This window comes from Trichechus manatus, unplaced genomic scaffold (genome assembly GCF_000243295.1).
Source record: "Trichechus manatus latirostris isolate Lorelei unplaced genomic scaffold, TriManLat1.0 scaffold00068, whole genome shotgun sequence".
NCBI classification, from domain to species: domain Eukaryota; kingdom Metazoa; phylum Chordata; class Mammalia; order Sirenia; family Trichechidae; genus Trichechus; species Trichechus manatus.
This window is the reverse complement of record NW_004444004.1, coordinates 601,784-628,274: the sequence shown is the minus strand read 5'-3', so window position 1 is coordinate 628,274 and position 26,491 is coordinate 601,784. Positions and strand designations below refer to the sequence as shown.

Sequence of the window (26,491 nt, the reverse complement as noted above, 5' to 3'; positions counted from 1 at the left end):
GAGAAACTATTTTGTTCTGTAAGTCTTCATCTTAAGTGAGAATAACAGCACAATTGGAAGAGCGTAGTCAATGTCACTGAAGTGTGCATGTAGAAATTTTTGAAATGGTGTATCTTTGGCTATGTGTATTTTCACCAAGAAAAAAGAAAGGTTGAGAATTTAGAGGGTTAATATGTTGTGGGATTGTTAACCAATGTCATAAAACAACATGTGTACTAGTGTTTCATGAGAAACTGTTTGTTCTGTAAGCCTTCACCTGAAGTACAATTAAAAAAAAAAAAAGAGTTCCTTTGCTTCAGAATTCCCCAGAACATTAACCAGTGGGTAAATAGGTGACTGTAAAAATGGCGAGATGGAGAAAAACCTACACCTATGGAGTCTTTTAAAATATGGTAACAATAAGGTCACAAATCTGTGTCCATAAAAAATGTCCATTGGCCTTAACTGAGACCCATGCAGAAGGTAGGGCAATTGGGACAAAGCCAGTTGGCAGTATCATCCTTGTATAGATAGAGAAAATATTTATTATTAATCCCTTCATTTTCCCTGCCCTTTCAGTTACAGATTAGCAGAAAATATAGATGCTCAGCTGAAACTTATGGCCCAAGATCTCAAGGACATTCTTGAGCACTTGAGTACATTTGGAAGTCCTGCTGACACTACTGAGCCGGTGAGTTTACCGCTTTGTGTATTTAGACAACCAAGATGTAGTATGAAATTGGTGCTCTGTGATTCATTTAGCCAGTCACCTCCTGTCTTCTGTACTGCTCCTTACCTGCCACGAGAGTTGTGAAGCTCTTATGTGGATTTAGTGAGGTAGGAAACACTTAGAGGCAGAAAAATTTGTGAATTTTTTGTGGTTGTTCCTTGTAGGGTAAAAAATGACTCATGCCTCCCAAAATTTTCCTCTTGAACTTCCTGTTTTTCATATACCTAGATATGTCCCTATATTTATTTCTTTTGCTCACATACTTATTAACCAAAACCAAACCTGTTACTGTCAGGTTGATTCTGACTAGTAGCAGCCGTACTTGTTACAGAGTAGAACTGCTCCATAGGGTTTTCTTGGCTGTAATCTTTATGGAAGCAGATCACCAGGCCTGTCTTCTTTTTTTTTTTCTTTAATTGTTGTAATTAAATGAAGTTTACATTTCAAGTTAGTCTCCCATACAAAATTTTTTTTACATACATTGTTATGAGACTCTAATTGCTCTCCCCATTCTGCAACAGCACACTGCTCCTTTCCGCCCCTCATTCCCCATGACCATTCAACCAGCTCCTAACCCTCTCTGCCTTCCCATCTCACCTCTGGACAGAAGCTGCCCCTTTGGTCTCTTGTATCTACTTGACTAAGAGGCACACTCTTCACGAGTATCACTTTATGTCCCACAGTCCAGTCCAATCCCTGTCTGAAGAGTTGGCCTCGGAAATTGTTTTAGTTCAGGGCTGATAGAGTCCAGGGGGCATGCTTTCCGGGGCACCTCCAGTCTCAGTCAGACCATTAAGTCTGGTCTTCTTACTAGAATTTGAGTTCTCCACCCCATCCTTCTACTGCTCCATCAGGGACCCTGTGTTGTGTTCCCTGTCAGGATGTTCATTGGTGGTAGCCAGGCACCATCTAGTTCTTCTGGTCTCAGGCTGATGAAGTCTCTGGTTTATGTGGCCCGTTCTGTCTCTTGGGCTAATTCTTTCCTTGTGTCTTTGGTGTTCTTCGTTCTCCTTTACTCCAAGTGTTTGGGACCAACTGATGCATCTTAGATGGCCACTTGCAAGCTTTTAAGACCCCAGACGCCACTCACCAAAGTAGGATGCAGAACATTTTTTAATAAGCTTTGTTATGCCAGTTGACCTAGATGTCCGCTGAAAGCATGGTCCCCAGACCCCTACCCCTGCTACTCTGTCTCTCAAAGTATTTGATTGTATTCAGGAAACTTCTTAGCTTTGGTTTAGTCCAGTTGTGCTGACTTCCCCTGTAGTGTGTGCTGTCCTTCCCTTCACCTAAGATGATTCTTATCTACTATCTACTTAGTGAATAACCCTCACCCTCCCTCCCCACCCCATAACCATCAAAGAATGTTTTCGTTTGTGCAGGCCTGTCTTCTGTGGCACTTCTGGGTGGCTTCAAACTGCCAAGCTTTAGGTTAGTAGTCAAGTGCAAACCATTTGCGCCACCCAGGGACCTGGGACAACTGGATAGCCACATGCAAATAAAGTTCATTCTTTTACCTTTACATATTTGTCTACATTCTCATATAAACGTGAATATATGTGTATGAGTTCACTAGGCATGTCCAGGCAGTTCTTATTTTATAAATAGGCTGTATCTTAAAAATTTGATAAGCCAACTATTTGAGACTTAAAGTATTTTTTTCCATAGAAACATTGTTAAACGTGCTGATTAGGTTTCTATCTGACCTACAGAATCTTACTCAAATATGTGAAGGTGTTATATAATGGGAAAGTACAGCAGATGCTCCAATTAGGGAATGGAGATGCTGTGAATTAATTTGGCAGTAAGAAAGGATTGTGGGTTTTTTGTTTTGTTTTGTCTGTTTTTATACTCTAAAGAGCAGTTTTCCTCTACCTTCCGCTATTGTCTTAGCAGCCAAATGGAGTCCTCCTTTTCCCCACTCCTCCATGGCAGTTAATGGTCAGAGGACTTTCCCACTGTGGCAGCCAAGTATCCTTAAGAAATGCTGCTAATTGAGTGTTCATTTCTTAGGGACTGCCTGCATTGTACTTGAGTTTGTGCTTTCTATTAGTAGATGATAATTAGGAGTGGGGCCCAGGGTCTGGGTAGGTGAGGATGAAGGAGATATGTGTATACATATATATATATGTATATATATATATATATATGTATATATATATATAGTTCTTTAGTAAACTCCTTGTCCAGTTATATACAGACAGTTCTTTACCTATATACATATTATCAGCTTTTATAATTATAAAAAAACAGCATGATATAGTTGAGAAAGCATTAGAATTTTGTTTAAGTCAGTTAATCTCTCTGGGTCTTGGCTCCTTCTTTTGGATAATGTAACCGATGGACTAAATGATCTTTAAGTCCCATCCATCTATGAAAATTATACCATTCTCAAATGTTGTATTATTTATATTTTTACAACAATAAAAAAATTATGCCATTCTCTACTTTGGGTGAATCTGAAGTTGAACAAAGCCAAATAAATTAGTCTGGGATTATCCATACTACCGTCTTCCTATGTTTCCACAAATGATCAAGAGTTGATAGAATATAGATTTTGTTTTTAATGAAATATTAGATCACTATTGTGATTCCAAAAGAGCCCTGGTGGTGCAATGGTTAAGCACTTGGCTGCTAACTGAAAGGTTGGCTGTTTGAAACCACCCAGCGGCTCTGAGGGATAAAGACCAGGTGATCTGCTTTTATAAAGATTACAGCCAAGAAAACCTTATGGGGCAGTTCTAGTCTGTCACATGGGGTCGCTATGAGTCAGAATCGGCTCCAAGGTACCCAACAGCTACAACATTGTGATTGCAAAATTCAAAACTGTTTTGTTGTAATAGAATTTTGATACATAGATGCAGATTTACACATGAAGTAGAGCTGAAAGGGAATTAAGACAAGAGAAATATTCTGGACATAGTAAAAGGAGACTGTAATCCTATCCTTACCCTTTTTCTCAGTTTAACCCTGGATTGTTTTATTTTCTTTCAGTACTGGGTAGTGAATAGTTAGAATCTTTTTTGTTTTTATTTTCCCTGGCAGGGGTGATTGGGATGTTTGAGATGAGCGAATTAAAGGGTAATTATTGCTTGATGGCAGGACAAAAGAAGCCCAAAGAAATCAGCTATAACTCAGCTCTATCCTCAGAATAAATCATTAGAAGGGAAGCAGAGAAAGCATTTGCTGAACAGTAATATTCTTGTAGATAATTTATTGTAACCAGATCAACAAAGGTTCCTTGCTATAAGCCATATGACAGAGCAGAAAAATAGCAGCTATTTGTACCAGTATTCATTGTGATGAGATTTACCTGTTTTCTTATTTTCCCTTTTTTTTCAGAGTGGGGGAGAGGGAAACTGCCTAATATTTAAAATTTTTATTAAGCAAGTGCGTGTTATGCTATTATGATATTTAGTCACATTTTCTTATAGAAACTCATTGTTCCTACTACAAATTATATTTCTCTTTGTTATATTAAAATACACTAAATTTACCATGTTCTCTACATACTGATCTTTTTAGTGTAACATTTCCATTCCTTCCTATTTTCAATATTATCTTGGACTTTGCTAGATTATTTGTCAAAAATGTTCTGAAAAGTTTTAAATGCTTAGTATTTAATTTATTACAAAGATAGTACATATTCAGTATAGAGAATTTGGAAAATATAGATATCTGTAAAGAAAATTAAATCACCTATATTACCACTACCCTGCTAATATGTTGGTATATTTCTTTCTAGTATTTTTGCCGTGCTGGTAAACTTACTTATTTTGTTTTAAACAGCACTGGGAACATACCTGTATAGAGTTTTGTTTCCTGTCTTCATTTAATATTCTTGCATGGTCTTCTCCCAAAATTTTAACCATTCTTGGAATACATGAGTTTTAATGACTCTATAATATTTCATCAGAAATGACTTTACCATAATATACTGAGTCATTTTTTATCAGTGGAGATAGTCCCAATATTTGACTATTATAAAATAGCACTGTAATGACCAGTTACGCCTAGATTTGATTATTTCCTCTATAGGTTCCTAGAAGTAGAATATACTGAGTCAAGAGTTATGAATTCTGTTAAAACTTTTGGTATATATTAAAATTTATATTTTGAAAGATTGGGTAAATTTATATGACCCATTGGCTGTATATGGATGTACTTGTTTTCCCAACACATTTGACAACTGGGTATTACCATTTTTAAAAATTGCTGATTTAGTTGACAAAAGGTAATATTTTAAATATTTATATGAATTTCTTTTGTGAAATGTCTCTCAATGTTCTTATTTTTGTACTGTGGTAGTCAGTTTTTTATTGAAGTGTAGAAATTTAATTCTTAACATTTGACAATAATTAGATTGAACTAATATACAGATGTAATGAACATTGCAGATAAGAAATAGCAAAAGTTAAAAATCCATTAATATTTAGTACATTCCAAGGAAAGGTCATGGAGGCCCCATGGACACATCCAAACTCCCCGAGGGACTGAGTTGCTGGATGGAGGGCTCTGGGAACCATGGTCTCGGGGAACATCTAGCTCAATTGGCATGACACTACTTATAAAGATAATGCTCTACATTCTACCTTGGTGAGTAGTGTCTGGGGTCTTAAAAGCCTGTGAGCGGCCATCTAAGATACTCCACTGGTCTCATCCCTTCGGGAGCAAGGGAGAATGAAGAGAACAGGATACAATGAAAAGATTAGTCCAAAGGACCAATTGTCCACAGCTACCAAGGCCTCCACCGGACTGAGTCCAGTACAGCTAGATGGTGCCCGGCTACCACCGCTGACTGCTCTGACCAGGATCACAACAGAGGGTTCTGGACAGAACTGGAGAAGGATGTAGAGCATAATTCTAACTCACAAAAAAAAAAAAGACCAGATTTACTGGCCTAAAGGAGACTGGAGAAACCCCGAGAGTATGGCCCCCAGACACCCTTTTAGCTCAGTGGTGAAGTTACCTTCGAGGTTCACTGTTCAGCCTGGGAGTGGACAGCCCAGTAAAACCATGAGAGTAACGAGGTACAGGAGTCCAGTGACAAGGCCCAGAAGGCAGAAGGGGAGTAGGAAGCTGATGATAGGGAACACGAAGTAGAGTAAGGATATTGTTGATGTGTTGTGAGATTGTTAACCATTGTCATAGGGCAACATTTGTAGTAACTGTTAAATGGGAGACTATTTTGTCCTGTAAGCCTTCATCTTAAGTGAGAATGACAGCACAATTAGAAGAGCGTAGTCAATGTCACTTAAATGTGTATGTAAAAAAATTTTTGAAATGGCGTATCTTTGGCTATGTGTATTTTCACAAAAAAAAAAGTTGAGAATTTAGAGGGTTAAAATGTTGTGGGGTTGTTAACCAATGTCATAAAACAACATGTGTGCTACTGTTACATGAGAAACTATCTGTTCTGTAAGCCTTCACCTGAAGTACAATAAAATATTAAAAAAAATATTTAGTACATTCTCAGTCCATTTCTTAACCAGATTTTCAATTTCTTTTCTTTTTTTTTTGCCACGTTAAATAATTAGATATTAAAATCTTGGCATGTGTTTTTAGCTCCAGCAGATCTGCAAAATTCTGAATGCTCATATGGACTGTCTGCAGAGGATTGATCAAAACTCAGGTGGGAGTTTATTTGTATACCAAGCTATACATATTGCAAGTAGAAAATATGCTACAAGTCAGGTTGTGTGCTCCATGACTGCACTCATAAATAAGAGCTCAGTTGTAGGGGTGTTGCTTAACTCATGGTTTGTCTACATTAGTTCTGAAGAACTGTAATTTCCTTGTTTTTGTAAAATGAAACACAGGAAGGATAAACTCGAACCTAATGAAAATAGAGGGTGCATAGGAATGGGGTGGATGGAGATAGAAGCAGGACTTTTCTGAGTATACCTTTTTATGTAGTTTTGACTTTTTGACCATATAAATGTTTTATATACTCAAAAATTGGAATTAAGCCCAAAAGAGGATGGGGGAAAAAGACAGATCCTGAAATTGAATACAAACTGAAATCAAACAACCTGTGTAACAAATTTATAACATAATCATGCAGTTCAGATAACTTTGGAGCACTGTGCTCTTGACAATGCATCCTTACTAAGATGTGGTCTAATGATAAAAGCTGCAAAGAAATCTTAAGCTTTCTTAATCAATTTATTGTCAATTTCAGAATTGTAATATCAGTATTACTACTATTTTATATATAGTAGGATAAAGAAAATGAATAAGTATATTAATACTTATAATAGAAACCAAGATTTTCACTGAAAGATAAGCGATACAAATATAAAAGAAGGAAAGGAAAAATAACTTGTATTATAAATTTGAATAGCAAATATTAGTATAAATTCCTATTTCCTTGTTCTGAAGCAATGACAGTCACCCCAGTAGCAATGAGCACATCCAGCACCCAGATCTTGCTTTCTAAATACCATACCACTAAAAAGAACCAAGGCTTCTGGGAGAAATGTTTGATCCCACATCTTAGGCAGGGAAAGTACAGAGTAAGCTTGAGACTTTTTGTGCCAGAAATCAAGGATTATTCAAAAGTACTGAAGTCATATCAGGACACAAGACTGTGCCTGAAGGAGCTCACACTGGCCAAAGTAGGATGGATTGAACATCAAAAAGAATAATGACAGTAAAGGATTACAATACATTAAGTGAAAAAAACCCATGAGTCTGCAGTGAAATTCCAAATATAGAGAAATGGGAGGTACAGGGAAAAGTCTTTACAGAAGCATGCCAGCTAATAATTGTAGAAGGAGTGATAGGAAACCATCATTTAAAAAAAAATTTCAACAGAACACTTATTAAAGCTCACCCTGACCTTGAAAATTCTATCTCATTTGTAAAATATTTCAACTGTCAGTCATTTCTTGGCAGAAAAAATAAGCTAGCATAAAATGGGACCAAATACAGACTGAGTTAATTTTTTTTTAAAGTTTCATTGAGGTATAATTTACATGCCATAAAATCCACCCATTTTATGTGTATAATTCAATAAGAAAAATCACCATTTTACAGCCCCAACTTAGTAACTGATTCAGGTGAGGGTTATCAATGAATGCTAAAACCATTGAGTTAAAGATTGTTGGGGGACAGGATATTTACTTGTCTCAAAAGTATCACCCCACAGATTAGTCACTAATTACAAAGGAGATAAGATGCCTTTACAAGACAGCTATCTGGTAAGTACCACTTTAATCAAGTGATCAGACTCAGCATCATCAATACTGAGAGAACTTGGCATTGTATGCTCCTGATATGTGATAAGAAGTATACAACATCACTTATATAGTATTCTTACCAAAAATGTTTAACCTGAATCTAATCATGAGAAAATAATCGGACATTGTACGTATGAGACGTTATATAAGATAATTAATTGGCTTGGACTCTTTAAAATGTCAGTCATTGAAAATAAAACAAAAAACAATCAGAGGACTGTTCTAGATTAAAAGAGATATAACAAGTCCACCATGTTAACCTCGATTGGATACTGGATCAAAACCAAAATAATACTATTTAGGACAATTGGGGAAATTGAACATGCACTATATATTAAATGATATTAAGGAAATATTGTTCATTTTCTTAGGTTTGGTGGTGATTGTGGTGATGTAGAAAAATATCCTTATTCTTTGAAGATGCATGCTAGATTATTTAAAGAAGTGTCATGGCTGTGGTTTACTTCTAAGTGCCTCAGCCAAAAACATTAGTGAAGAGAAAGAGATCGAGCAATTTGTGGCAAAATGTTAACAGTGGGTGAATCTAGGTAAAAGGTATACAAGTGTTTGGTTTTTACTATTCTCTCAACTTTTCTGTAGATTCAAAATAAAAACTGGGGGGAAATATATTTTATAGAATTTGCCTAAATATGGAGTACAATTAGACCTAAGTGATTGGTTAGCCAATCAGCTACTGTTTTTAAGATGTGGTATTAAAATACAATAAATTTGCTTATTTGGCATTCTGGATTCCACATTCTCTGCACTAATAGAGACCATCAAACATAAACTTCTTCAGCTTTCCCTTTCATACATACAAGTGTCATCATCTATCTTAACTTCCTTCTGTCCTGTGTTAGAGGAAAAGTGTCCTATCCCTTTCTAAACTGTTTTGAATCATCAGAAAGAGGTTACATTCTATATTGCCATATAACTTTCTTTGAACAACACCTGGCCCATCATGATAGTCAATAAATGGTAGTAGAAGAACTGGTTATCAGAGTTTACTGTGTATAAGAGAGACAGACAGGACAAGAAGGGTCATATGGTTCAGAAGGTAACTATTAAGTACTATTAAGTTGGATCTAGAGAAGGCGGTTCCAGGTAGATTATCATTGAAAATCACGTACCTAGAGAAGTTGTAAGAACAACTGAGCTGTGGGAAAATGTCAGTGGCTGGAAAATACTGATGAATGAGACTATACAAAATTTGAATTAATTGTATTCCTGTTACATTTTTTTTACAATGAGCAGTGCTTCCTGGGTAGAGTTAGGGAGTGTCAAAATGTAATTAAGGCTGTAAAGATTATAGTGATTTTTCTCTTGACTGGGATCCTCTTTGTTGTAAAGGAAATCTGGAAGCCCGTGTTTTCATACTAAAAAAATTAAGGTTATTACCTCTGGAAGGGATTTACTTTATATAAATGAAGAAACTGTGGCCCAGAGAGGTTAAATGACTTCTTTAAGAACACACAGCTAATTAGCAGCAGAGCTGGGACCAGAATCCATCTCTCCCAATTACCAGAATGGTATTCTTTCTACTGGCATGCTCTTAAAATAATTCTGATGTTACATATCACTGAATATAAAAACAGCTATTAATCATGTACTTAACAGTAGAGGAAAAGGGTTTTCAAACTATGATAATGGTAGTACTTTGTGTGGAATGTTAGTTCCAGGTGTCTGGGTGAAGTTCTTAGTCAACAGCAGGTAGAAAGAGTAAGATGTTAGAGCTTAATGATTACTGGGAGGTACTTTAATGCTAAAAATTTAGTTGAGATGGGGAGGCAGCGATATCTTATGTAAGTTCTCAGTTGAGACAAAGGAGGCCATGATGCAGAATGGGAAGACACCTGGTAAATCTTGATGATACTATGGGCTTCTTTTGCCATTCCTACTCCAGGAGCCTTTCCTTTTCACATCAGGAAATGACGTGGACAAGTAGTGGACAGTGGACAAGATAGTTATGCTATCTAAGGGAAATTTTTATAAAATTTTGCTTTTTAATAGTAAATGAGATCATGTCTGCTGAAATGACTGTGGGCTGAAAAGTTAGAGTTCAACTTCTCAATGAATCTTTTTCACATCTGAATGAAAGTTATAGAAAATCTAACTCGTGTTATTTAACAATAGAAATATTATAATTGTTTTCTTTACTAAAGAGAAATCTTGTATAGTTTTTTGTGATTTTAAAGTCAAAATCTTAATTTAAAAAGGCTCTGGGCAACATTTTTATGATTTAATATCTTTAATGTCAGTACAGATTTTTTTTTCTACTATAAAACTTAACAATTGTTAGGCTAATAGGATTAATCATTTAACTAAAAATTCAGCTTTTAAAAAGTGATTTGGAAGTTAAACATTACACTTTAAGTATGTTAAAATATTACACTGTCCAATAAACTTTTCAATGTCCATGAGTCAGTTATAGAGATCTAGGTCCCTTTCTTCCTCTAACTTGTGTAGAATAGTGATGGGACTGAAGGTAGGGGTCAAAGATAAAGTACAAGAGTATTGAATGAGTATCTGAACATGTGCTAGTTTCACCAGTTTGAACATTTTATATTCATCCATTGTTTAACATTATCTATGCCTGTTTTCCTTCTGGTAAGTATAGATAATTGAGAATTAATAATAACTGTAGTCAAGTACCAGTTCCCTCTCTTGTCTTTCTCTTTGTAAAAATTTACAGCGTTATTTCGAGGTTGGATTGGTGGCAATGCTGCAGTCACACATCTGTCTTCTGAGTTGGCAGTCACTGAAACTGCAGCAATTCCAGCTCTTCTGGGATCACTTATGACAGAGTTGGCAATCCATCTCAGCCAATTTGTTATTTGTTTTAGATATATGGAGATACTTTTCTTTAGGGGAGGATATGGAGGTGAAGGAGAAGTGTTTTTTGTTTCTTCGTATATCAAGCCATTGTTATGTCTGTTAATATTTTTCGAACAGCACAATGGAGGAATGGACTGTGGAAAATCTTATGCTTTTCATTAATTTAGTGCTCAGTGAGTATTTTCATAGCATTTTACTTCTTTCATGAAGTGTCCCAAAGTTCCAAGTCTAAAAATATATTGCATCCATAATCACTGCAGTCTCTTATGGGTTAAAACCAAAAACCAAACCAGTTACCATCAAGTTGATTCCAACTCTTGGTGACCCCATGTGTACAGAGTAGAACTGCACTCCATAGGGTTTTCAAGGTTGTGACCTTTTGGAAGCAGATCACCAGACCTTTTTTCAGAGATGCCTCAAGGTGGGTTTGAACCGCCAAACTTTCGGTTGGTAGATGAGCGCTTAACTGATTGCACCACCTAAGGACTCCTATTGTGGGTTAGAATTCCATATTGTATAATAGCTACTTACAACATTTAGACTGCTATTTAGGGCAAAAAGAATCCTTAGAGTAACTAAAAATACTATAAGGGGTTTTGTTGTTTTTCCAAAATACAACCCCATTAGTGCTGGGCTGAATGTCCATGAGCACTTTTTTTTTTTTTTAACGTAAAACATTCTCAGTTGTCTAGTGTACTGTAACTAACTTCCATAAAATGCTTTCAGGGTCATTTTAGAGAAGCAGCTTTGTGTGATATAATCATACTTCATTTCTACTCAGTTACTATTTATTGTTTGAGGGGATTTTTTTAATTAGATTTTTTTGTGTTGCATATTCTTTAAAAAAGTTTTGATCCAGATAAGAAATGTTTCTTTTTTTTTACATTTTTATTATTTTCAGCTTTCTCATATCTGAAGAGTATCAAATGCTGAGATGCCAAAAGATGCTTTTGAATTCCAATTAAAGTGTACTTGTTCCTCTTTTCATCTTCTAGAATAGAATCTGATTTACTGATCAAGGTTATTTCTTTTACCTCCTCTTTTTCTTAAATTCTTTGGGAAATCTTGGTGATGTTGGTAGATTGGTGAGGTCATCTCTTGTGTTTTGGAGTATAATATTCCACTTCAGATACTTGAGAAGTAAGTACTCTTATCTGCCAGAGATGTGGCAACAACACAAAGATGTTTCTGTTTGTGAGGGTCACTTTAAGGGTCTCTTAAGCTTATCAGAGACAGGAGCCCACTTGCCTCTTCCCATTGCAGTTAGTTGAAAGGTATTTTATGTCTTTTCTTTGTTTAATGAACCACCTGCTCATCTCTGCTCCCCTTTACAGACAAAATAGATTCATTGTCCCTTGATTCTAAAGAATTTCTTGTAGGTTAGATTAGGATACTAAGATTGGAATTGAGCAAGTCTTCAGCTCCTGTTAAGAAAGAGTATGTGATGGTTAACATTTTCAGAACTCCATTCCAAAACTTCCTTTTCTATATGTAAATCCAGGTTTGTAGTACACTCAATACATCTGCAAAATTAGATTTCTCACTAATCTTGCTTATGTACATTTTGGGCCCAAGTGAAGTTGTTCAAGCTGGAGAGCCTCCCCAGATGAATTATATGTAACGTGATTTAAATCACTCCCAAATAACAGAATTTATATTGTTTGTGAGAAAGATAGATTTTTTTTTCTCCAAAGCAGTTTTCTTCCTGTTAGTGACTAAAAGAAGGAGCCCTGGTGATGCAGTGGTTAAAGCACTCAGCTGCCGACCAAAAAGGTCGATGATTCGAACCCACTAGCTGCCACAAGAGAAAAATGTGGCAGTCTGCTTCCGTTAAGGTTTACAGCCTTGGCAACCCCATGTGGCGGTTCTGCTCTGTTCTTATAGGGTCGCTAAGAGTTGGAATCGACTCGATGGCAGTGGGCTTGGTTTTGGTTTTTTTAGTGACTAAAAATCATAAATACGCTGGAGCCTTGCTATAGTGCTGCTTTTGGTCCCATACTCTGTGCCAACCTCATAGATGAAATAGCCTGATGGTATTTCACCAATTAAACCTCCTCAGATAAGATTCAGATAGGCCAGCCTTCTTCTGAGCACTTCAGTGTTTGAAGGAATAACAAATAGTGATATGCTATGGTACCAACTATTAGCTCAGCATTGTACTTTTTTATTTAAAAAAATTCACAGCATTTGACAAATAGGTATACTATAATAGAAAAAGCACTGTGTTAGATGGAATTCCTAAGATAACGGGTTCTAATATTCTCATTAGCTTTGGTCTTTGAGAAGTTAGTTAACCTTCTTGAGCTTTTAATTATTCACTCCGTCCCAGGGTATTTTGGGATTCATATGAGCTAATATACATAAACCAAAAGCAAACCTGTTGCTGTCGAGTTGATTCCGACTCATGGGGACCCCGTGTGTTACAGAGTAGAACTGAGCTCCATGGAGTTTTCTTGGCTGTAATCTTTATGGAACCAGATCACAAAGCCTTTCTTCCACGACACCACTGGGTGGATTCGATCCTCCAACCTTTTATTTAGTAGTCTAGAGCAAACCATTTGTGCCACCTAGGGACCTTCAGTAATATACATAGGCATCTGGAAAACTGAAATGCTAGATAATTGGAAAGTGTTCTTTTAGATGAAAAGTCAAAGCAGATAGTAGTTGTGAATCTAAATGCAAAAAACTTACTGTGTGCCCAAGCACTGTGTTACTTAGTGTGTTGTTGTTGTTGTTAGGTGCCATCTAGTCAGTTCCAACTCATAGCAACCCTATGCACAACAGAACAAAACACTGCCCAGTTTTGCACCATTTTCAGAATCGTTGCTATGCTTGAGCCTATCCTTGCAGCCACTGCGTCAGTCTATCTCATTGAGGGTCTTCCTCTCTTTCGCTGGCCCTCTACTTTACCAAGCATGATGTCCGTCTCCAGGGACTGGTTCCTCCTGATAACACCTCCAAAGTATGTGAAACGAAGTCTCTCCATCCTCACTTCTAAAGAGCATTCTGGCTGTACTTCTTCCAAGACAGATTTGTTCATTCTTCTCAAAGTCCATGGTATAGTCAATATTCTTTGCCAACACCATAATTCAAAGGCATCAATTCTTCTCTGGTCTTTGTTATACATTATCCAGCTTTCATGTGCATATGAGGCAATTGAAAATACAATGGCTTGGGTCAGGTGTACCTTCCTTAAAGTGACATCTTTTCTTTTTAACACTTTTTAAGAAGGTCTTTTGCAGCAAATTTGCCCAATGCAATATGTCATTTGATTTCTTGACTGTTGCTCCCATGAGTATTGTTTATGGATCCAAATAAAATGAAATCCTTGGCAACTTCAATCTTTTCTCCGTTTATCATGAAGTTGCTTATTGGTCCAGTTGTGAGGATTTTTGTCTTCTTTATGTTGAGGTGTAGCCCATAATGAAGGTTGTAGTCTTTGATCTTCATCAGTAAGTGCTTCAAGTCCTCTTTGCTTTCCACAAGCAAGGTTGTGTCATCTGCATATCATAGGTTGTTAATGAGTCTCCCTCCAATCCTGATGCCCTGTTCCTCTTCATATACTCCAGCTTCTTGAATTATTTGCTCAGCATACGGATTAAATAAGTATGGTGAAAGGATACAACCCTGATGCACACTTTTCCTTATTTTAAACTGCACAGTATCCCCTTGTTCTGTTCCAACAATTGCCTCTTGGTCTATGTACAGGTTCCTCATGAGCACAATTAAATGTTCTGGAATACCCATTATTCACAATGTTATCCATAATTGTAATGATCCACACAGTCAAATGCCTTTGCATAGTCAATAAAACACAGGTAAACATCTTTCTGGTATTCTCTGCTTCAGCCAAGATCCATCTGACATCAGCAGTGACATTAATGCACTGAACATTGATGCACTGAACATTAATGACCAAAGACCAGATTAATTGTGGAATGACATCAAACATAAAGAAAGCAAAAGGTCATTAAAAAGACAGGAAAGAAAGAAAAGACCAAAATGGATGTCAGCAGAGACTCTGAAACCTACTCTTGAATCTAGAGTAGCTAAAGCAAATGGAAGCAATGATGAAGTAAAAGACCTGAACAGAAGATTTCAAAGGGTGGCTCAAGAAGACAAAGTAAAGTATTATAATGACATGTACAAAGACCTGGAGTTAGAAAACCAAAAGGGAAGAACACACTGGGCATTTCTCAAGCTGAAAGAACTGAAGACAAATTTCAAGCCTTGAGTTGCAATATTTCAGGATTCTATGGGCAAAATACTGAACGACATAGGAAGCATCAAAAGAAAATGGAAGAAATACACAGAGTCACTTTACCAAAAGGAATTGGTTGATATTCAACCATTTCAGGGGGTAGCATATGATCAAGAACCGATGGTACTGAGGGAAGAAGTCCAAGCTGCACTGAAGGCATTGGCAAAAAACAAGGCTCCAGGAATTGATGGAATACCAATTGAGATGTTTCAGTGCACAGATGCTGGAGGTGCTCACTCGTCTATGCCAAGAAATTTGGAAGACAGCTACCTGGCCAGCTGACTGGAAGAGATCCATATATGTGCCCATTCCAAAGAATGGTGATCCAACAGAATGTGGAAATTATCAGACAATATCATTAATATCACATGCAAGTAAAATTTTGCTGAAGATAATTCAAAAACTGTTGCAGCAGTACATGGACAGGGAACTGCCAGAAATTCAAGCTGGATTCAGAGAGGACTTGTTACTCAGTGTAGGGAGGTATAAACATGAATAACACCTCTGCCTTGAAGAGGTACACAGTAACTTGGGCGGGGGTGTAAAGGAAGAGAAACATAATCTTTAGTTAGCTTCCTGGAAGAGATAGAATTTGAAATGGTCCTTGAATAATAAGTAATATTTCAACAGGATGACTGAGGACCACTTGAGATGCAATAATTCTACTAGGTTGTGTCCCCTTCCAAGAATTCAAGACACTTTCACCATCTATTCTTTTTATAATACTCATCCTTGATATGTATTTTTTATTGATTTCGTGTGAAGGATAGTGCTATACAGAAGTAGAGTGTCTTGTCACAACCCTAGGTATCCATGATAAGACCAAGATACAAATCCTCATGATAGAGATAAGAACTTTGTACATCTCTATAAACACTTTTCTTTCCATCATTTATTCTGAGTGCTACTTTAATTTTAATAAACTGAGCATCTTCTTAAAAGTTGCTAATGATTAGTAGGAAGGTAGTATGTTCTTTCTCTGTCTCTGTGCCTGTGTCTCCTTTATGAGTGAGAGATAAACCTTTATTATATTAAGCTCCTGAAAGTTCAAGGTTGCTCATTTTTAACAACAGCCTGACTTTAACTAATGTAATGCAAACTGTTAAGTACTTGACTGCTCACCGAAAAGTTGGTGGTTTTAATCCGCCCAGCGGCTTCTCATAAGAAAGGCCTGGTGATCTGCTTCCAGAAGATCACAACCTTGAAAACCCTATGGAGCACAGTTCTACTCTGCAGCTAATGGGGTTGCCATGAGTAAGAATCGACGGCAACTGTTTTTTTTTTTTTTTTTTTTTTTTGGTAACTTAACTAATACAGAAGTAGATACTATAGTAACTAAAACCTTAACATGTGGCATTGGTTTGACAGGCAGGCAATAAGGAAACACATGTTGGAGGCTGAAAAGATGGCCAACCATGTTAAACAGTGAGAACAGATTTGATAAATCTGTTGTCTGACATAAATTAGGGGTCATATTACATGTCTACTGAGCTGACAGTTCGAGGGGACGAGGAGGTATGGAATCAAGACCTAATCTCTGCATGTTTGTCTTTTTTTTTTTTTTTTGAAAAATTACAGTTTCCATGGTCAGGAGTCTGACATGTTTTAGCAAGGCCCTTTGCTCAGGGTCTCAGGCTGAAATCAGGGTGTTGGCCAGCTGCATATTCATCTGGAAGCGGGATTGGAAAAGATCCACTCATTTTTAAGCTCCCTCAGGTTGTTGGCAGAATTTATTTCCTTGCCATTGTAGGACTGAAGTCCCCTTTCTCATTGGCTGTGGGCCACTCTCAGCACCTAGAGACCACTCAGGTCCTTGTCCCATGGCCCTTTCCATCTCAGTAGTGGAGAATCTCCCTCACATCTAGTCCTTCTCATGCTTCAAATCTCTCTGACCTCCACTTTTGTGACCAGCCAGAGAAAACTGCCTCTAAAGGACTTACGTGATTAAGTGGATAGTGTACATATTTTAATGTCAATTGATTTGGACCTTTAATTATGTCTGCAAAATCCCATCGCAGTAGTACTTAGTACTTTGATTGAATAACCAGAAGCTGGGAATCTTGGGGATGAGGCATCTTAGAATTCTGCTTACCACGGACCCTGACATCCATAAGACCCTGCTCTGACTTGCAAGGCACAGTGAAATTTTGTTTTTCTTATAATTGGTTCAGTTCAGAACCAGTGTCCTATAATCCCTGAAAATCTATTTTCCATTTTCCAATGCAGTCAACTGGTAAATGGCCACTTGTCCTTTCAGGGAAGGCTAAAGATTGGAGCCTTGGTGGCATGGTGGTTAAGAGCTCGGCTGCTAACCAAAAGGTCAGCAGTTCGAATCCACCAGCCGCTCCTTGGAAACGTTATGGGGCAGTTCTATTCTGTCCTATAGGGTCACTATGATTCAGAATCAACTTGACAGCAACAGGTTTTAAAGATAATCTTTAGAATATAAATTTTTGGTCCTTCCTCAAGAGGACCTGACTTCAGTTTTGTTTAAGGGCCCTATGTCTGTGAAGTGGCTCAACTCTGGGAACTGGTTAAAGCGTCAACTGTATTGCGGTGATTTAAGTCAGAGGTCTGTTCACCACAGTCAAGAGTTTTTCTTTTTCTTTTTAAATTTTATTATAGTCAAATATATATAACATAAAATCAACATCTTAACTATTTTTAAGTATACAATTCAATGGCATTAATTATACTTACAATGTTGTGCAACCATCACCACTATCTATTTCCAAACTTTTTTTGTCACCCCAAACAGAAACTCTGTACCTATTAAGCAGTTACTCCTCTCCCTCCACCCAGCCCTCGGTAACCTCTAATCTACTTTCTATCTCTATGAATTTGTCTATTGTAGATATTTCATATAAGTGGAATCATAATATTTGTCCATTTGTGTTTGGATTATTTCATCTAGCATAATGTTTTCACAGTTCATGTAGTAGCATGTACTAGAACTTCATTCCTTTTTATGGCTGAATAATATTCCATTATATATATATATATATATATATATATATCACATTTTGCTTATCCATTGATCTGGTGATACACCTTTCGACTATTGTGAATAATGCTGCAGTGAACATCAGTGTACAAATATCTGAGTCCCTGAATTTCTTTTGAGTGGAATTACTGGATCATATATTAATTCTATGTTTAATGTTTTGAGGAACCACCAAACCTTTCGACAGCTGCTGCGCTATTTTACATTCCCACCAGCAATGCATGAGAGTTCCAATTTCTTCATATCCTCACCAACCCTTGTTATTTTCCATTTCTTTGATAGTAGCCAGCCTAGTGGATGTGAAATAGTATCTCGTCATGGTTTTGATTTGCATTTCCATTATGACTGGTGATGTTGAGCATCTTTTCATGTGCTTACTGGCTATTTGTGTCTCTTCTTTGGAGAAATGTCTATTCAACTCCTTTGCTCATTTTTTAAATTGGGTTGTCTTTTTGTTGTTGAGTTGTGGGAGTTCTTTATACATTCTGGATATTAAACCCTTAACAGATATATGATTTCCAAATATTTTCTCCCATTCTGTAGATTGTCTTCTCACTTTCTTTTGTTTGTTTTTTATATATTTTTTTTATTGTGCTTTAGATGAAGCTTTACAGAACAAATTAGTTTCTCATTAAACAGTTAATAGACATTATTTTGTGATGTTGGCTGCCAACCCCACAACAAGTCAACACCATCCCTTTCTCGACCCTGGGTTCTCCCATTTCCATTCGTCCAGCTTTCATGTCCCCTCCTGCCTTCTCAATCCTTGCCCCTGGGCCGATATGCCCATTTAGTTTATATACATGGTTGAGCTGTGTGTAATATTGTTTGTTTTATGGGCCTGTCTAATCTTTGGCTGAAGGGTGAATCTCAGGAGTGACTTCAGTACTGAGTTGAAAGGGTATCCGGGGGCTGTCTTCTCATTTTCTTGATAATATACCTTGATACACAAAAGTTTTTAATTTTGATGAAGTCCAATATATATAGATATTTTTTTAAATTTTATTCGTGTTTTTGTGTCATATATAAGAATCCATTGTCAAATGCAAGGTCCTGAAGATTTAGTCCTATGTTTTCTTCTAAGAGTGTTAGGGTTTTAGCTCTTATATTTAGGTCATTGATCCGTCTTGTGTTTTTTTATATGGTGTGGAGTTTGGGTCTAACTTCACTCTTTTGCATGTAGAAATCCAGTTGTCCCAACACCATTTGTTGAAGACACTCTTCTTTCCTCATTGAATGGACTTGACACCCTTGTCAAAAATCAATTGCCTACAGATGTATGGGTTTATTTCTTGACACTCAACTCTATTCCATTGGTCTATGTGTCTCTTCTTATGCCAGTGCCACACTGTTTTGATTATTGTAGCTTTGTAGTGAATTTTGAGATCGGGAAGTATGAATCCTCCAGGTTTGTTCTTTTTTAAGATTGTTTTGACTATTTGTGGCCTCTTGCAATCAATGTCATATGTTTTTGAGGATTGGATTTTCCATTTCTGAAAAAAAAAAGCTTCTTTTAGAATTTTGATAGGGATTGTGTTGAATTTATCTATACCATTGTATAGTATTGACATCTTAACAATATTAAGTCTTTTAATCCATGAACATGGGATATCTTTCCATTTACTTGGGTCTCCTTTACTTTCTTTCAGCATTGTTTTGTAGTTTTCAATGTACAAGTCTTTCACCTCCTTGGTTAAATTTATTCCTAGGTATTTTATTCTTTCAGATGCTATTATAAATGGAATTGTTTTCTTAATTTTCTTTTCAGATTGTTCATTGCTGGTGTATAGAAACACAACTGATTTTTGTATGTTGATCTTGTACCCTGCAACTTTGCTAAATGAATTCTCCAGTGAAACCATCTGGGACTGGAGATTTCATTTTTTGGGGAGCTTTAATTACAGATTCATTTTTTAAAATGGTTCTAGAACTATTCAGCTTATTTATTTCATCTTGATTCAGTGTTCATAGTTTGTGGTTTTCTAGAAATTGGTCCATTTCTTCTAAAGTTGTTAAATTTAGAAGTGTGAAGTTGTTCATAGTATACCCTTTTTGTCCTTTTAATGGCTGCAGAATACGTAATGATATACCCTGTTTCAGTCCTGATGTTGGTGATTTGCATCTTCTCTCTTTTTATTTTTGTCTGTGTTGCTAGAGGTTTGTCAATTTTACTGATTTTTTTCAAAGAAGCAGCTTTTTATTTCATTGATTTTTCTTTATTGTGTTCCTGTTTTCAGTCTTATTAATATCTTCCTTTATCTTTGTTTCCTTACCTTCTGCTTGCTTTGGGTTCATTTTGCTCTTTTTATCCCTAGTAGGAAGTTAGATTATTGGTTTGAGACCTCTCCTTGTTACTAATACTGTTCTCTTTTAAGACCTCTCTGATCATCAGCATTTTTTTTTTACCTCAGTTGTCATCTCTAGCTATCATTGCCACCAATGGTTCTTTTACTATCCATTATAAACCTTCCTTTAACAAATATCTCCACATAAATATCCCAAAGATACCTCAAATTCAACTTGTCTAAAACTCCCCTCATCTTAACTCTTTCCTGAGCCTCCTTTCCTTTTCTCATCTAACAGTTACTACTATTTACTCATGAACCTAAGGTAGGCTATTGCTTTTTCTTCAGTAAATAATGTTGATTATACTTCTTAAATAGGTCTTGAATATTTTCTCTTCAGTCCATTCGCACTACCACTGCATTATTTCAGACCTTCTTCATCTCTCACCTTGAAAGTAGTTTTATAAGGTTATTAAAAACATGAAAAGGTCTAGCCCTTGCCCATACACTATTTTCCACTGCCTAGAGGCAATCACTGTCAATTATTTTAGCTGAGGTTTTTTTTTTTTTTTTTTTGCTTTTTATTTCCATATCTCTAAATAACTATTTACCACCACCCATCTGTCAGTTTGTCATACTATAGTGGCTTGTATGTTGCTGTGACACTGGAAGCTATGCCACCAGTATTTCAAACACCAGCAGGATCACCCACAATGGAGAGGTTTCAGCAGAGCTTCCAGACTAAGGCAGACTAGGAAGAAAGGGTTGGTGATCTACTTCGAAAATTGGACAATGAAAATCTCATAAATCACAACAGAACATTATCCAACTTGATTGCTTTGGATCAATTGCTAGATGAGGACATCATGTTTGATGAAGTAGAGGACCAGTGAGGGTGTGGGAGATCCTTGGTGAAATGGATCAGCACAGTAGTTATGACAACAAACTCAAGACATGCCGGTGATTGTGAAGATGACCCAGGATCAGGCAGAGTTTTTTTCTGTTGTACATAAGGTTGCATAGGAGTTGACTCAACGGCAACTATCAACAACAAATATCATTTATACTGTTACTTCTCAGGTTTTTTTTCCATTTTAGACATTCTCTACTGGCTTTCCAAATTAGAGGTGAGAATTTAATTATTTTATACTGTCGTCATCATATATATACATGCATGCAAGCACACTTTCCCCCCATTCTCTCAATATAGTTATATTGTAAATTTTGCATAGATCTGTATTTAATATTTCAATTATGATCACATAAATGTTATTCACAGCCTCACCAGGTAGTAAACTATGATGATGTTTTCTTTTACAAGTTTTTGTTTTCCTTTGAATTTTATGTTTTGATTTTCTTAGTTTTCTATGTACTTTCCAGTAATTCATTCTCCAACTTCCTGCTTTGAATTTAAATCTATCAATTCCATATTATTGAATTAATCTCTCCCAGAGCCCCCTAATCTCTAATCTACCATCTGGAATAATTACTCTTGTCTGCTACTCAGCTGTCATCTTAGCTTCCTCCATCTACAGCATTCTCATATTCCCTCTGTTTCTTTCTGTGTTGGCTCTCCTGTGTTGTGGCTCTTACTTATACTTCCTATTTCTTGATTTATTCCATTGTTTTGATATAGTACATATTGCAGCAACTTCCTGAGAGACTGCTTGTCTAAAAAGGCCTTATTTTATCCTTACACTTAATCAGTAATGTTAGATATCGAATTTTAGCTTGGAAATAATTTTCCCTTAAAATTTTGAAAACATTGTTCCATTGTCTTTTAGCTTTGTGGACCATTCTGATCCCTGAACCTTTGTGTGACCTCTTTATTTTTATGTTTTATTTTTCTTTATGAGCGTTTTTAAAATCTTCTTCTGAAATTTCAGATGATGTGCCTTGATGTAGGTCTGTTTCATCCATTGAGCCAAGTATTTTGTGAGCCCTTCAGTCTAGAAACATGTCTTTCAGTTCTGGGAAATTTTCTTGCATTAGGTTTCTGCTCATTTCCTCCCCTATGTTTTCTCTGTTCTTTCTGGAAATCTTATTCTAATTTTTGAAATCCTGGACTGATCTTTTTTTTTTTTTCTCTATTTTCTCATTATATTTTTGTTTAATTTCCTGGGATGTGTACTCAGCTTTTTTTTTCAATCCTTGTATTGATCTTTCCTTTCTACTATAATTTTTATTTCTAAGAGCTTGTTTTGTTGTTTAGTGATTGTGTGTGTATTTTAATAGCATCCTGTTCTTGTTTCATGGATTCAGTATTTTCTTTCTGAGGATATTAAGGATTTTTTAAAAATGTTTTCTTCTTCTTGGATTTCTTCCAAGGCCTTCCTCAATAGTCTGATGATCCTTGGCTGTCCATTCATAGTCAAGAGTGAGATAGTAAAAAGCTTTGTAGGTGGGGCTTGTTACCTTACTGTCTTAGGGTTCTCTAGAGAAACCGAAATGATCAAGTAAAAGAGCTGAACAGAAGGCTTCAAAGGGCGGCTCAAGAAGACGAAGTATTATAATGAAACATGCAGAAACCTGGAGATAAAAAACTAAAAGGGAAAAACACACTCGGCATTTCTCAAGCTGAAAGAACTGAAAAAAAATTCAAGGCTCAAGTTGCAATATTAAAGGATTCTGCAGGGAGAACAGTAAACGACTCAGGAAGCATCAAAAGAAGATGGAAGGACTATACAGAGTCGCTGTACCTAAAAGAATTGGTCAACGTTCATCCATGTCAGAAGGGTAGCATATGATCAAGAACCAATGGTACTGAAAGAAAAGGTCCAAGCTTCACTGACGGCACTGGTGAAAAACAAGGCTCCAGTAACTGACAGAATACCAACTGAGATGTTTCAACTAACGGATGCAACACTAGAAGTGCTCACTCATCTATGGCAAGAAATTTGAAAGACAGCTAACTGGCCAACTGACTGGAAGAGATCCATATTTGTACCCATTCCAAAGAAAGGAGAGCCAACAGAATGTGTAAATTACCAAACAATATCATTAATATCATACACAAGTACAAAAGGGGTTACTACAGTACATTGACAAGGAACTGTCAGAAATTCAAGCCAGATTCAGAAGAGGACGTGAAACCAGGGATGTCATTGCTGATGTCAGGTGGATCATGGCTGAAAGTAGAGAATAGCAGAAGGATGTTTACCTGTGTTTTATTTACTATGCAAAGGCGTTCGACTATGTGGATTATAACAAATTATGGATAACATTGTGAAGAATGGGAATTCCAGAGCACTTAATTGTGCTCATGAGGAACCTGTACTTAGACCAATAGGCAGTCGTTCAAACAAAACAAGGGGATACTGTGTGGTTTAAAGTCAGGAAAGGTGCATCCTTTCACCATACTTATTCAATCTATATGCTGAGCAAATAATCCGAGAAGCTGGACTATATAAAGAAGAACAGGTATCAGGATTGGAGGAAGACTCATTAACAACCTGCGATATACAGGTGACTCAACCTTGCTTGCTGAAAGTGAAGAGGACTTGAAGCACTTACTGATGAAGATCAAAGACTACAGCCTTCAGTATGGATCACGCCTCAACATAAAATAAAAATCCTCACAACTGGACCAATAAGCAACATCATGATAAATGGAGAAAAGGTTGAAGTTGTCAAGGATTTCATTTTGCTTGGATCCACAATCAACACCCATGGAAGCAGCAGTCAAGAAATCAAACGGCATATTGCATTGGGCAAATCTGCTGCAAGAATTCTCTTTAAAGTATTAAAAAGCAAAGATGTCACTTTAAGGACTAAGGTGCGCCTGACCCAAGCCATGATGTTTTCAATCACCTCATATGCATGTGAAAGCTGGACAATGAATAAGACTGAATAATTGATGCCTTTGAATTATGGTATTGATGAAGAATATTGAATATACCATGGACTGCCAGAAGAAGGAACAAATCTGTCTTGGAAGAAGTACAGCCAGAATGCTCCTTAGAAGCAAGGATGGCAAGACTTCGTCTCATATACTTTAGACATGTTATCAGGAAGGACCGGTCTCTGGAAAAGGACATCATGCTTGAGAAAATAGAGGGTCAGCGAAAAAAAGGAAGACCCTCAACGGGATGAATTGACGCAGTGGCTGCAATAATGAGCTCAAACATAGCAACAATTGTGAGGATGGCGCAGGACTGGGCAGTGTTTCGTTCTGTTGTACATAGGGTCGCCAGGAGTTGGAACTGACTCGACAGCACCTAACAACAATAACAAGACAAACAGAACCAGTAAGATAGATGTAGAGAGAGATTATGGGGGACTGGAAAGTCCAAAAGAGCTGTGGTGTTGCAGTGGTTAAAGCACTCAGCTGCTAATGGAAAGGTCAGCAGTTCAAAATCACCAGCTGCTCCACAGGAGAAAGATGTGGTAGTCTGCTTCCGTAAAGTTTTACAGCCTTGGAAACCCTGTGGGGCAGTTCTACTCTGTCCTGTAAAGTTGCTGTGAGTCGAAATTGACTCGATGGCAATGGGTTTGTTTGGATTTGGCAAGTCTAAAATCTGTAGGTCTGGCAACAGGATGGAGATTCCTGCAGTCTTGTGTCCCAAAGTCTGCAGGTCAGGTGACAGGAAGAATTCTGGCAGTAAGCTTGTTTATAGTCAAGAGACAGAATACACCATAGGGAAAACTTCCTTTTTGCTCTTAAAGTCTTCAACTGATTGATTGAAGCCCACCCACATTATGAAAGGCAATCCTAAGGCCAACTAATCACATACAACTACTTCATAACAGCAACTAGATTAGTGTTTCAGCCAACAACTGGGTACCATGGCCTAGCCAAGTTAACACATAAAATTAACCATCACACTTACTATAGGGTAATTTTGGCTAAACCTTTTCACTGGGGGACCTCCAACGGTTATCTTTAGGATTTGTCTCTTTGGCTGGTCATATTTTCCAGAGAAGCATCTTCCAGCTCCTGGTTAGAGGTTAATAAGCCTAGTGTTATAAGCCAGTGTTCTGAGAGCTGTTAGAGAAAGAACTGGAGTCTCAATGCTCAGTTTTGTAGACTTTCAGTTAATGCCTTGTAAGCTTTCATGTAATCTCTGTTTATGATACAGAATACTTAAACCCTCAGCTGTGGTTGATGTCCCTGTCCCAGAGCTCATCTGGTTTACCCTCTCTGAAGAAAAATCTTCTGCCAGGCTTAGATAGGGAGAGTCAGCCAGCTGTAGGATATGTGGGAGAGGAGGTCTATTTCTTAAACAGTCCACTAATCCTCCAGTTTCCAGCTCCAGTTTCAACATCACTTTGAATTACCTAGCTATACTACTCCCAAATCCTTTTTAGGTTTCTACTGTACAAAGCCAGTTTCAATTTCCATAGTTTTGTTTTTTTCTCCTTTCTCCTTGCCTTTGTTCTTGTGGGTTTATGCTTTTTTTCTTTTTTTAAAAAAATCGCTTTACTGCTATTTTACCAGTGTTTTGCAGTAGAATAGAGGTAAATGCATGTGTTTAATTTTTAACTGGAGACCTTACTGTCCTCCTTTTCCCAGCCTTACCCCATTCCAGTTCATCTTCCACTCTACTGCCAGAGTGATCTGGATAAAATGATACTCTGTTCTAATCGTCTCTTTATTAAAACCCTTTAGTAGTTCCTATTGCCCAAAGATAAAGTTTTTCTTTGCATAATACACAAAGTACCCTGTATAATCCAACCCCTACCCGTTCTCCAGGGTCCTCTTTTATTTGCAGCACTACTTTTTAAAAGTATTATGATTTTGCAAGCATCCAGTCTTCCTTTTTCCTCCATGTTTTTGGCCGTTTAGTTTCTTATGCCTACAGTAAGCCACTCCATCATTGTCTGCCTGGTATCTGCTCCCATGTCAAGATCTAGTTTAATAGCCCTCTCTTCTAAGAAGCTTTTCTTGACTCACCATTCAAATGGAGTTGATTATCCCCTTTTTTATATATCCATTCTGTGTTCCGTATGCTATATTGTTAGCATTTATCATACAATATTGCTTAATGAATAATTTCTTTTATAAGGATCAGCACAAAGCTTGTTCTTATGAGGTAGAGGTTAAAGATGTGCAAATGCCCAACTTTTCCAAGCTGCTGCACCACTCCATCATCTCTAACATCAACTACTCCCTCTCCCCTAGTACTCTCCCTCCCATCTTTGGGTTCCCTAATTTGC

General features: G+C 37.0%; 1 protein-coding gene across 1 annotated transcript in view; it reads left to right on the top strand.

The window, feature by feature from the left end:
• Positions 1–26,491, top strand: part of NUP62CL (nucleoporin 62 C-terminal like) — a 67,763-nt gene that overhangs the window by 29,795 nt on the left and 11,477 nt on the right. The window contains exons 6-7 of the mRNA XM_023734436.1: positions 559–670; positions 6,275–6,341. Coding sequence (XP_023590204.1) covers positions 559–670; positions 6,275–6,341 — 179 coding nt within the window. The remainder of the gene's footprint in view (positions 1–558; positions 671–6,274; positions 6,342–26,491) is intronic.